A 13,383-nucleotide genomic window follows, 5' to 3' on the forward strand; every position below is an offset into this window, starting at 1 on the left:
AAAGAAAAAAAAAGATTAGTCTTTTAGCTTCACTTTTAATAAACACTCAGCCACCTGCCTCACCCGACCTCTTCTTCTGTCGGCCCCTTTTCTTATGGATGCCGCTAAATATGTGGTTATTTCCTCTTGTCTGAGTTCGCCCAGACTGTGGTAAGCACAGACTAACAGCAGCAGGACTTGGACTTGGACATCGATGGGTGGTATGACCTTGCCACTGAGTATCTGGAGTGCAAACGCTGCAAAAAGAAGTATCCAGCCTGGAACGAGGACATCTTAGGACAGCTGGATATGGGCCACCGCAGTCAGTTTCCAGCTTTGCTGACATACAGGTAATTCATAATGACAATCATTCATTATTAAGAGCTTTTATTTGTGTTATTTTTTTCCAACCAAAGCATTATACTGTTGTTTCCTTAGATACTCATGTGCCAACCGGGTGGTGAGAATGATGAGGGAGAGGACACTGGGCAACAGTGTGACTCAGCTCTACAAGAAGCTGATGGAACAACACAGTGAGGCATGGACACAGCGTGTCCTGCAGTACCTGACTGCCTGTGAACCATTCACAAGGTTCTCCCTTGTGCAGCCTCCCGTGTTTGCTGAGCCTCCCCTTTTACCTGCCCTACCTAAACCTAAGTGGCTGTTAGCCGTGTACGCCAGGGATGTTCTGGGGTGACTGCACGAGGTCAAGGCCAAAATTACATCTGTGTTTGGCTGTGTTCTCAAGATGGACTCCACAAAAAAGGTATCACAGCCCTGTTTATATCCAGAAATTTGCCAGATATGGATGTGTGCGTACATAATGAACAGAGTTTTTGACCCTTTTATTTTTCCCAATAGGTCACAAAGAAACTTGCTGGTGCTGCTTCAGGAACAGCTGCCAGGTGCACAAATGTGGGAAATGAACACGGCCAAGTCCTTGTCTCTGTGCTAACAGCCGCCAAGGGACATGCACTGGACCCCATGGCACCTGGCCTAATGAAACGCTACCGGGAGGCAGGAGAGGCATTCCCAAAAGTGATGTACGTGGACAGAGATTGCTGCAGTCAGCACGGCCAGTCTCGGGTTAAGGCCATGTTTTCGGAGTGGGATGAGCTTGAAGTGCGCCTCGACATATGGCATTTCATGCGGCGATTTGCTGCAGGTGTCACGACAGAGGCTCATCCGCTCTACGGGATCTTCATGGCACGTCTGTCCGTGTGCATCTTCCAGTGGGATCCAGAGGATGTGGCTGCTCTTCGCCGTGCAAAGGAAAGCTGGCGGCAAAGAAGACTGGCTACATCTGAGAAAAGGCGGTCAGTGCTCGCATTAACTGGAGGGAGTTGGCACTGCACTGCCGGAGGAGGACCAGGGGGGAGGAGGAGACCACCAGATTGATTGGGTCACTGATTGATCTGTTTGACAGTGCGGACGGGAAGGACACTCTGGGAGTTCAACTGCTGAACCATGAACGGATCCAGCAGATATGGAAAGAACAGCGGAAGCACGTACAGTGTATCCAAGACCCAGAGTACTTTCCGCTCTACATAAAGAAGGGGACACTGAAGAAAGGCAGTGTGGAGCTGTGCTGCTACAGGTGTGCTCGTGGCTCTACCTCCTTGGAGTCATTCCACCTCCACCTGAACCATTTTATTCCAGGTATTACATACATATGGATTACAATTTTTTCTGTAAAAAATATAAGCACTGGAGCTGCTTCCATTACGTTAAAGTAATGTCACATTAATAAATATCACACTTTACTGCAGTGATCTCAAACTCAATTCCTGGAGGGCCACAGCTCTGCACAGTTTTGCTCCAACCCTAATCAAACACACCTGATCCAGCTAATCAAGGTCTTCAGGATTACTAGAAACTTCCTTGCAGGTGTGAGTTGGAGCTGGTTGGAGCTAAACTGTGCAGAGCTGTGGCCCTCCAGGAATTGAGTTTGAGATCACTGCTTTACTGTAATATTACAGTTCTTTTCTGATGTCATAAGCATTGACAAAGCTGTCTTGCCTGGCAAGTCACTAGTAACTCAATAGTTTTAATGTAATTACATAACTAATAGACAATAGATTTTAATGTAATTACATAACTCTATTACATGTAACCAGTTACTTCATAGCACCTCATGTGTAGTACATATCTTGTAGTACATATGTGACATATAAAACCCTTTTTTGTTTATTTAACTTTTAGGAACCAGTGCCAGTGATGCGCATTTTCAGGCCTATCTCCTTGAGGGCTTGATGCGTTGGAATGATGACCGGATGGAAGACGCTATAAAAGGAGCGTCCTCCATCCAGTCATATGGCAGTGGCATGAGAGAGGCTGTGGACCAGCTTAGCCGGACAGTCTTTGAGAAGCCCTGGGATGAGCGCTATCGCCCTCCTGGAGCATATACAGGCAAGAAATTCATTAATTTGTTCTTTTGTAATATTCTACTAAGTTGTCTGTTTAACCTTTAATGTACTAGACAAAATGTTAAGAAAACGTAATTTTTTTCCCCATTTTATTCTTGTAGGTGAATTGCTCGGAATTAAGTACCTTTACAGCCAGACTGGCTAAACACTGACTCCAGTGCTCCAGAACCCAGAGGAGGAAGACAGGCTGGTGGAGGAAATTGATGACCAAGACCTGCAAGATGAGGGGTTTGAGGAAGAGATCACAGAGGACATCACAGTTCCAGTGCTGTATGAGGATGACCCCTGCCGTGATCTCGCAAACAGCCCCTCATCTTTGCCTCAGCCTCAGTCCCCATCATCACTGGTTGACGTGTCACTGGCTGAGCCATCCACATCATCTGGAGATGGACAGCATCTTGCCCCTGCCCCTGCCCCTTCCGTGCTGTCACAGCCATCTGACACTGGAAGCAGTCTCTCCAACCAAGGCTCAGGTAAGAAACTTTAAGGGCTTTATTTAAATTTAAGTCTCGTTTTATTCCACATATATTGAATTAATCTGCATTTACTAGGGAGCAGTTATTGGACCTGATGGCATCGCTGGGTGGGACAAGGTCCAGGATCTAGCTGGTTACCTGGTTGGTCTTCGTGAGGCTCCTTACCTCACTGACCTGCAGGTGACGGAGGCCATCCAGCTGTGGACAGCTCTCCATGATATTGACAAACAGCGGGTCAACTATCATCCTCGACATCAGCCTCAGCTGACACATGGACGCTTTAAGGCACTGAAGCGGTCCGAAGTCACACCAGGTGTGGAGAGTGTGAAATGGTGTCTGATTGGACATCCTGGGGGTCCAGCACAGTGGCCCAGCACCAGCCGCTTGGTTGAGGCTATTTGTATGAAGCTGTGTGCTTTACACAAGTCACCGACCAAGAAGGCTGGAGTTTGCACCCCCAAGGTGGTCTAAAATCCTCTTGGATTACCACCACATCCGAGAGCTGGTGCTTAATAGTCGCAGGCATAGCTCAAATGGCAAATCTTTGGATGACTGGTTGGCAGAACAGCGCCAGCAAAATAAATGCCAAACTCCACCTCCTCAATAAACAATTTGTTTCTTTCCTGTATATATTTTGTATATATTACTGTACATGGGCCCGCCCACTCTTTCATATTGTCCTATATATATTGTGTGTGTGTATGTACATGTATATATATGTGTGTGTGTGTACTCATTTCAATATTTGTGTGTATTCATTTTAATAAAACATTTTACATTTGAAGTGTCATTTAAATAAAACATTTGAAGTTTCCTAAAATAAATCTGATAAATCATATCAAATCCTATCATAAAAACACATATTTGAAGAAATATTTTTATTAATTTTATTAAACCATAAATATATAATATGCTTTTTTTTTTAAATATACACAATAAATATCAATCAATATAATGATATGTCATAGATAACTAAATGAAGGCGCAGGCGCAGTTGATCACACACTATAGTCACGCAGAACACGGGTTCGAGCCCAGCCCGCGGAGGGTGACTTGTTTCACATGTAACTAAAACTCCTCCATAACGCACAGGAATATAGCCGAATATTATTGCAGGTGAAATTTGTGGGCGTATTCCCATTTTCGGCGTCTTTTTCACTTGCGTGCGGGGGCGCAAAGATTGGGCCCCTTCTTATGCTAAGCGAGCGCTCTATCATTTGAGCTAATTCCCCTTGCCCAGTGATCTCAAACTCAATTCCCTGAGGGCCACAGCTCTGCACAGTTTAGCTCCAACCAACTCACACCTGCAAGGAAGTTTCTAGTAATCCTGAAGACCTTGATTAGCTGGATCAGGTGTGTTTGATTAGGGTTGGAGCAAAACTGTGCAGAGCTGTGGCCCTCCAGGAATTGAGTTTGAGATCACTTGCTACCATTTGGTTGTAGATTTAATTAAAAGATTGCGCCATGCAAGCAGAAATGTTAGCGGCCAGGCAGCAGCGGGAAGGGCATCCGTGTTAGCTCGTTGGTCTAGGGGTATGATTCTCGCTTAAGGCTGATTTATACTTCTGCGTCGGACCTACGCCGGAGCCTCTACGCTGTAGGCAACGCGTTGGTTTTCATTTATACTTCTGCGTCGTTGTCCGCGTTCACCCGCGCAGAGGGAGCATGTGAAACCCGAGGGAGCGGTCCTAGCAGACCAATCACAGCGCTTGCGTCCGCGTAGAGTTGACGCGTTGTTACATTTTTGGAGAGGTGCACGTCAGGGTACGCCGAAGGGTACGCGCGCTACACACAGCCTACGACGTAGCTACGGCGTAAGTTCGACGCAGAAGTATAAATTGGGCTTTAGGGTGCGAGAGGTCCCGGGTTCAAATCCCGGACGAGCCCGTTCTTAGGCTTTGCTTTTAGTCTCTTCAGCCTGATTAGGGAAAGCAGGATATTTCTGAGAAATTGGGGATAAAAACAATCAGAGCGAGGCCGGTTAGCTCAGTTGGTTAGAGCGTGGTGCTAATAACGCCAAGGTCGCGGGTTCGATCCCCGTACGGGCCACTGTTTTTCTCTCTGACCTTCAGCTAATCAGGCCTTCAGCTCTGCTCGTCTCGAAAGTGACGGACGGTCTCCCAGAAATCTCTGCTGGCTAAGCCAACTGCGGATCTGGCCGAAATAGCTCAGTTGGGAGAGCGTTAGACTGAAGATCTAAAGGTCCCTGGTTCAATCCCGGGTTTCGGCAGAGGAACCATGTCCGTGCCTTTTGGTTGAGGGGGTCCAGTGACCAAACTCCACCTCCTTTCTACCTGATTCCACATAGCCTTTCTGCCTTTCAGACGGCCAGGTCTCAGGGTGTGTTGGTTCCATGGTGTAATGGTTAGCACTCTGGGCTTTGAATCCAGCGATCCAAGTTCAAATCTCGGTGGGACCTGCTTTTGCCCGGAAAGTGCGCAGGGCCTCGTCTGACAAAACTTTTCGGCAGCAGTGAGCCTCAAAAGCTCATCTAGGGAGCTCCACCACATGGAGAATGCGGGCATCGATCCCGCTACCTCTCGCATGCTAAGCGAGCGCTCTACCATTTGAGCTAATTCCCCTTGCCCAGTGATCTCAAACTCATGCAAGCGGAAATGTTAGCGGCCAGGCAGCAACGGGAAGGGCATCCGTGTTGGCTCGTTGGTCTAGGGCTATGATTCTCGCTTCGGGTGCGAGAGGTCCCGGGTTCAAATCCCGGACGAGCCCGTTCTTAGGCTTTGCTTTTAATCTCTTCAGCCTGATTAGGGAAAGTAGGATATTTCTGAGAAATTGGGGATAAAAACAATCAGAGCGAGGCCGGTTAGCTCAGTTGGTTAGAGCGTGGTGCTAATAACGCCAAGGTCGGGGGTTCGATCCCCGTACGGGCCACTGTTTTTCTCTCGGACCTTCAGCTAATCAGGCCTTCAGCTCTGCTCGTCTCGAAAGTGACGGACGGTCTCCCAGAAATCTCTGCTGGCTAAGCCAACTGCGGACCTGGCCGAAATAGCTCAGTTGGGAGAGCGTTAGACTGAAGATCTAAAGGTCCCTGGTTCAATCCCGGGTTTCGGCAGAGGAACCATGTCCGTGCCTTTTGGTCGAGGGGGTCCAGTGACCAAACTCCACCTCCTTTCTACCTGATTCCACATAGCCTTTCTGCCTTTCAGACGGCCAGGTCTCAGGGTGTGTTGGTTCCATGGTGTAATGGTTAGCACTCTGGGCTTTGAATCCAGCGATCCGAGTTCAAATCTCGGTGGGACCTGCTTTTGCCCGGAAAGTGCGCAGGGCCTCGTCTGACAAAACTTTTCGGCAGCAGTGAGCCTCAAAAGCTCATCTAGGGAGCTCCACCACATGGAGAATGCGGGCATCGATCCCGCTACCTCTCGCTTGCGCCTAATGCTTCCTACCGATTGAGCCAAAGTAAGCCCAAAGTAAGCCCACGGGAGCCAATCGCGTTTCTCTCCTGTGGCTTACTTTTGACCAATCGCGTTTCTCTCCTGTGGCTTACTTTTGACCAATTGCGTTTCTCTCCTGTGGCTTACTTTTGACCAATTGCGTTGCTCTCATGTGGCTTAATTTTGACCAATTGCGTTTCCCATGATAAATACAGTAAAAAACATGTCACTACTGTCAAGTTAATTAGCCGGCCGCTAATTAAGCTATGTCCTCCTGAGACCAATTTTTTTTGTGTGTTAATTTAGTATTTTTTTGTGTCATTACATTATTTTGATAATGCATAAGAACACTTTTTACAAAAAACTTTTTTTTTTTTAAATAATGTTTTATTCATATATATGTTATACTATGTCCTCTGTAGAGGACACCAGGACTCATTTATTATTATGATTGTTATTTTATTTAAAAAGACATGAATAGGCAAAAACAATGTTTTTTTTTTTTAAATCACCAATAATTTTTTAGGTTTCAGGATTTGATATACCAAACTTTGTATAAAGATGATTCTCAACTATGTTATAAAAGATATGCCACAAAAGCTAAACAAAACAAAACGATTTATGCATTTCATGATACCAGCAAGATTGTACCAAGAACTATTTTATGTATAAAATAATAGTTACATCCCGGCCTTGATGCTGTCAAGATACTGTGGGTAGTACAACATAGCTAAATATGATAAGATGCTACTACAATTACTTAGCGACTCCAGGGCAGCAGTGAATGATTTGTAAATGAATTAAGCCCACCATTGTAAGTTCATTGAATGCTGAAAGGTTTTATAAATCCAGTGTTTCAATTATTAAATGATTTACAGTCATATACGCAATCAAGACAGTTTATTTGTAGAGCACAATTTGTACACAAGGCAATTCAAAGTGATTCACAGTTGTATAAAATAACAATAATGCTGGTAAAATCAATTCATAAAACATATGATCATTAATTAATTACATTAAAACCAAATGGTGTAGTAAAATACTTTCAGTTGGAATATGACAGCTATGTAACGTTCTGTTATGCCTGTGTCCTTTCAGATTATGTATGCATACCCGGTTTTCCGAAAAACCTCTGAGGGTCGACTCCTAATGGGGCCAACTGAGGAGGCCAATAGGAGTCAGATCGTGGTGGCAGGGAGGGCCAGGTGTAAGGAGGAGGTCCTGGCTGAGGCCACTGCCTTTGTGAGGCAGAATGGAGGGAATCCTGGAGACCAGTTCCTGGTTCTGGCTCACTGCAAGATCCAGTTTGGGAAACACCAGGGCCAGAGGTTCCTGTGGCTGCTGGAAAACTCACTGGGGTATGCCGTGTATCTGGTCAGCAGCATTTTGGGGGAGGAGGAGAGGGACAACCCGCTGTCGGCCAACAAACACATGTTCCTCAGATACACCTCGCAGATCAGGGAGGTAGGCGAGGCTGTGGAGGTGTATCAGAAAAAACAGGCCATGCTGCAGGAGGCCCAGAGGACGGGAGACTCTGGATGTCTGATGGTGGAGTTTGGTGATTTTAAGGGTAGGTCAATGAAGGAGGTGTATGAGGACCCAAGCAAGGAGGCCCAGGCTCTCATCACCTACCTGAAGAAGGCAAAGGCCAGGCCCAACACCAACATGGCCCTTTTCAAAGCATACGTGCTGAAGAGGCAGGCTCCAGCCCACGTGCCCACCACCACTGTGCCCGCTGCATCTGCCCCCACTGCTGCTGTGCCCACTGCCACTGTGTCTGTTCCTCCTCCACCTGCTGCCACTCAGAACAGGCCACTGCTGGCTACCAACGTGAAGACCCTGTTGGCGCGGGGGAAGCATTTATCTGCTTCACAGCTGGCACAAAAGATTTTGTCTCCAGCCAAACCCTGTAAGTGATTTGCAAGCTTTAAAGTCATTACAGTATATATTATGCAGTATATATGTCTAACGAAAATACGTGTTTTGTAAACAACAGCTGCAGGACCACGTTTCCCTCCTGCGTCTGAGTCCGCAGCCCGGAGACGGCTCTTTACATGTGGTGAGTATCACTTTAACGCATACAAGTGTGTTGGTGACATGTGCTTAGTGTTTTATGTTATTTTACAGACTCTGCTGCTAGGGATTTTTTTGAGGAGGAAGATGACGAGGAGATGGCAACTGTAGCCTCACAAGCTGAGGAGCAACTTCCTCAAGGTATGTAAATCTTAAACAATATTTTACAAACAATTCTGTGACAACAGTATTTTTTAAATGACATCATATTCTTTTATTTTACAACACAGAGGAATGGCACTTCTCAGGTGTCAATCTACATTCACTCTTTGAGTGAACATCTTCAAAGCAAAAAGGGAATTTAAAGGTGTATGTAAAAGGTTTTTATTTCATTTTTTATCATAATCACTTACTAAAGCTCATTCTTGTCATCTCACACGTCCCCCACTCCCCTTGGAATAAGTGGCTGTTGTAGTTAGAGGCGCTCACAGTGTTTGGGCTGCTTTGCTTCACACTTGGCTGATCCCATCTCATTTTTCTTCTTGTATTTGTCCTAATGGTGCTTGGGTGAAAAACAGGATGATTTTCACTGCTTCCTTCCATCGTTTCATCATCATGTCGCCTGTCTACTAATCATACATGCTTTGCACTAAACCTTGTAACCGCAGTAGCTGTCCAGCAGAGATGAGAAAGTCATGCAGTGAAAGTCTAAAACAATAAGATAATTATGTTGTGTCTTTTTACGCTCCAGCCACTGCGGCCTCGAGAGGCCCTGCTCCTGCCCCGGCTCGTGCTCCTGCCCCTGCTCCTGCTCCTGCTCCTCCAGCATTGTGGACCCCTGACCAGGTATCCCATTCGCCTGCAGAGCTTCCTGTCCACTGGAATGAGCAACTCCCATCTTTCCAGCAGGACTGGATCGGGAAGACTCTGTTCAGGGCCAACACAAAAACAGGGAAGCCTGAGCTGACGCCACATCCCAACTTCTGGTGGTACCCTCCCCAGCCCCCGACCGTCTTCACCCAGCCCCCTGCTTCTCCTGATATCTTCTTCTGCCGCCCTCTTTTCCTCTGGATGCCACTGAAGATGTGGTCCATTCCACTTGTCTGTGTCAAGCCAGCCTGCAATAACCACAAGCTGACAGCTGCTGGCCTTTATCGCACTGTGCGCAAGGTCCTGGACATAGACGGGTGGTATGACATGGCCACAGAGTATCTGGAGTGCAAAGGGTGCAAGAAGAAGTATCCAGCCTGGTCTGAAGACATCCTGGGACAGCTCGACATGGGACACCGCAGAAAATTCCCCGCCATTCTGACATACAGGTAGAACACATTCATATTTAGAGCAATGCACTGTAATTTGTTGTACTGTATAAAATCAAATACATTGCTTTACTGACATTAACATTGAAATAACAAGATGTGGCACTGAACAGAATTATTTGACTGTCTGTAGGTACACGTGTGACTACCGTGTAGTCATAATGATGCGGGAGAGGACCCGGGGCAACACTGTCACGCAGCTTCACAAAAAGCTGCAGGAGCAGCACACCTCAGCGTGGTCACAGCGGACGCTGGAGTACCTCACTGTCTGTGAGCCCTTCACAGACTCCTCCATCATTGAGCCTCCAGTCTTTTCTGCGCCTCCGCCCCTCCCACCCATCCCCAAACCCAAGTGGCTGCTGTCTGTGTATGCCAGGGACGTCCTCTCGCGGCTACCTGAGGTCAAGGCCAAAATAACCTCTGTCTTTGGCTCTGTCCTCAAGATGGACTCCACCAAAAAGGTATAAAAAGTCAAGTTTGAATAATAATAATTGTTATTATCTTACATTTTTCTTACATTTGTTTATTCTACTGTTTTTTTTTTACATAGGTCACCAAAAAACTGGCCGGTGCTGCTGCCAACACTGCTGGTTGGTGCACTAATGTAGGCAATGAGCACGGCCAGGTGTTGGTGTCAGTGCTCACAGCGGCAGAGGGGCATGGACTGTGGCCCATGGCGGCGGGTCTCATGAAGAGGTACAGGGAGGCGGGAGTGGCACCGCCCGCCGTCATGTATGTGGACAGAGACTGCTGCAGCCCACACGCACACGGACAGTCGCAGGTCAGAGCCATGTTCACAGAGTGGGATGAGCTCCAAGTGCGCCTAGACATTTGGCACTTCATGCGGCGCTTTGCAGCAGGTGTCATCACGGAGTCTCATCAGCTCTACGGCACCTTCATGACTCGGCTTTCCAGGTGCATCTTTGAGCTGGATCCAGATGATGTCGCTGCTCTTCGGTTGGCCAAACAGGGGGAGCTACAGGCCAGAGGAGCTTGTCCAGTCTCAGAGAAGACCCTGGATAAGCTGATCACCAGGAAGGAGTTGGCGCTGCACTGTCGCAAGCGGACCAGAGGAGTGGAGGAGACCACCAGGAGGATCAAGGCGCTCATTGAAGAGATGGACAGTGAGAAGGGGAGGGACACTCTGGGTGTACCACTGCTGGACCACGAGCGCATCCAACAGATCTGGATGGACCAGCAGAGGCACATCACCTGTATTCAGGACCCAGAGGGCTTCCCTCTGTACCAGAAGACAGGCACAGTGAAGAAGGGTGGTGTGGAGCTCAGCTGCTATCGCTGTGCTCGTGGCTCCACCTCCTTGGAGTCTTTCCACCTCCATTTAAATCGCTTCATCCCAGGTAGGTTATAACTTTTATAACCTGCTAAAAACTTAAAACTTTTATAACCTGTTCTGCCGTTCTGAATACATAGATTACATATATTTGCCTTTATTTAACCTCTAGGGACCAGTGCCAGTGATGCACATTTCCAGGCCTATCTCCTGGAAGGCCTGATGCGCTGGAACCAGGACCGGATGGATGAAGCAGTGAGGGGAAAGACTGACCTGAGGACCTACAGCAGCGCTGAGAGGGAGGCAATGGACCGGCTCAGCCGCAAAGTGCTGAAGATGTCCCTGGATGAGCGCTACCAGCCTCCAGGGGCTTACACAGGTGAGAATTATTCATGTTAACTCAAACAAAAGATTATACATTATACAGGTGTATGAGTGTTTGAGTGTACATTTTTATATTTTATTTCAAATACTTCAACTATTGTTGGAGTTATTTGTACTTTGTTTAATTTAGGCTTAATTTGAGCCTTTATAACCTAATTTCTTTGCTTTCTTTTGCTAAAGTGAATTTGCTTTATTTAGCATTTATGCTTATTATTTTCTTGTTTATTATTTTCATTTTTTGATCTGTTAAACTGCGTCAAGCCTACAAACGATCAAACTTTGAAAGGTTTGATTGTTTGTTTGTTTCAGTTTGTTATGGACAAATAGCCACTACAGCTATAATAATGTGAATGTGCTTTGTATGTGTGTTCTTTTGCAGGGGAGCTGCTGGGTATGGAGTATCTGTACAGTCAGTCTGGGAAATCCCTGACTATTATGGATAACCCAGAAGAGGAGGATCGGCTGGTTGAGCAGATGGATGATGAGGTGGTGCAGGACGAAGGCTTCGTTGAGGAGGAACCTGAGGATCTCACAGTGCCAGTCCTCTATGACCCCTTTGAGACTGTCCCAGTCCACAGCAGCGGCCCCCAGACCTTCAACCCCTGTCCCTCTGCACCAGGACCATCCTCACTACAGCCACCCACATCCAGCCAAGGACTGCAGTGCCCTGCCCAGCCTCCTCTGCAGTCTCCTCTTCTGCGCCCTGCCCAGCCTCCTCTGCAGTCTCCTCTTCTGCGCCCTGCCCAGCCTCCTCTGCAGTCTCCTCTTCTGCGCCCTGCCCAGCCTCCTCTGCAATCTCCTTCTCTGCGCCCTGCTCAGCCTCCTCTGCACTCTGTCCAGCTTCCTCTGCAGTCTCCTCAGCAGTGCCCTTCTCTGCCTCTTCTACACCCTCCTCTGCAGCGCCCTGTTCACCCTCCTCTGCAGTCTCCTCCACAGCCTTCTGTCCAGCCAAGTGCTGCCTCTGCTCCTGCAACATCAACTGGGTCCAGTGTTGCAGACCAGGCTCCTGTAAGTAAGCTGCTCATTATTAGTTTCTTTTTGCTTTTACACTCTGACATTTAACATGCTGTGTATTTTTATTGTAATGCTTCCCTGCAGGCTCCTGTTCTTGGACCCGATGGCGTTGCGGGCTGGGATAAGGTGCAGGATCTGGCTGAGTACCTGGTGTCCCTCCGTCAGGCACTCTACCTGGATGAGCAGCAGGTCACAGAGGTCATCCGTCTGTGGACTGCTCTTCCTGATGGGGACAAGAGGAGGATCCACTATCAGCCCAGACACCAGCCCAAACTGACCCACGGACGCTTCAAGGCTCCGAAAAACACAGGAGTGACACCAGGTGTGGAGAGTGTGAAGAGGTGCCTGATCGGTCATCCTGGGGGGCCGGCTCAGTGGCCCAGCACCAGTCGCTTAGTTGAGGCCATGTGCATCAAACTGTGTGCACTGCACAAGTCCCCAACTAAGAAAGATGGAGTCCGTCTTCCTCGTTGGACTAAGGTGCTCAACGATTACCACCACATCCGAGACCTGGTGCTGAACTGCCACACTCTGATGGAGGCCACGTCACTTCAGCTGTTTGTACTGAATCAGAGGACTCTCACTCAGTGGTAAGCATGGTTTTACATTGACATTTGAAAGAAAGGGATAGCAGTTATTTATAATGAATATTATAAATATGAGCTGTGGCCAGCTCACAGCTTCCTGCTCCGCGGGAAAGGCTGGATGAGGCTCCCTCCACATCAGGGGCCCGGCACGAGTTTGTCCTTCCTCCTAACAGAGCGGGACAGGCTCCTAAGCTACGGCCGGGCAAACGACCTGCCAGTGCTACAATTGTGCGGCCCATTACCCCAGCAGCTCCTACTCCTCCCCCAGTTCCCTCCACATCAGGGGTCCGGCACGAGTTTGTCCTTCCTCCTAACAGAGCGGGACAGGCTCCTAAGCTACGGCCGGGCAAACGACCTGCCAGTGCTACAATTGTGCGGCCCATTACCCCAGCAGCTCCTACTCCTCCCCCAGTTCCTGTGCCACTGCCCCAGTTCATTTTATTGAACCCTGTGCCCACCATGATGGCAGCAGCTGCAGGTGGCCCTTCAGCTGCTCCTCTCC

The 13,383-nt window shown here is 48.0% G+C and overlaps 2 protein-coding genes across 2 annotated transcripts in view; both read left to right on the forward strand.

The window, feature by feature from the left end:
• Positions 1-7,339: 7,339 nt before the first annotated feature.
• LOC311082150 (uncharacterized protein) lies at positions 7,340-8,623 on the forward strand (the record flags this gene model as incomplete). The annotated part of the gene is made up of 4 exons (XM_084112892.1): positions 7,340-8,182; positions 8,270-8,332; positions 8,401-8,487; positions 8,577-8,623. Exons 1-4 carry the CDS (start codon positions 7,354-7,356, stop codon positions 8,621-8,623), a joined length of 1,026 nt encoding a protein of 341 aa, XP_083969018.1. The 5' UTR covers positions 7,340-7,353.
• LOC311082151 (uncharacterized protein) overlaps positions 8,575-13,383 on the forward strand; it is a gene marked incomplete at its 3' end in the record, with an annotated part of 5,123 nt that continues 314 nt past the window's right edge. Inside the window, exons 1-8 of the mRNA XM_084112893.1 lie at positions 8,575-8,666; positions 9,038-9,605; positions 9,739-10,066; positions 10,156-10,963; positions 11,069-11,275; positions 11,660-12,288; positions 12,379-12,884; positions 12,968-13,383. The exon at positions 12,968-13,383 is cut by the window's right edge and continues 314 nt beyond it. Of these exons, the coding sequence (XP_083969019.1) occupies positions 9,358-9,605; positions 9,739-10,066; positions 10,156-10,963; positions 11,069-11,275; positions 11,660-12,288; positions 12,379-12,884; positions 12,968-13,383 (3,142 nt within the window). The 5' untranslated portion in view covers positions 8,575-8,666; positions 9,038-9,357. The remainder of the gene's footprint in view (positions 8,667-9,037; positions 9,606-9,738; positions 10,067-10,155; positions 10,964-11,068; positions 11,276-11,659; positions 12,289-12,378; positions 12,885-12,967) is intronic.

The sequence above is a fragment of the Abramis brama genome (genome assembly GCF_963993115.1).
Source record: "Abramis brama genome assembly, chromosome: 4".
In the NCBI taxonomy this organism is placed as follows: domain Eukaryota; kingdom Metazoa; phylum Chordata; class Actinopteri; order Cypriniformes; family Leuciscidae; genus Abramis; species Abramis brama.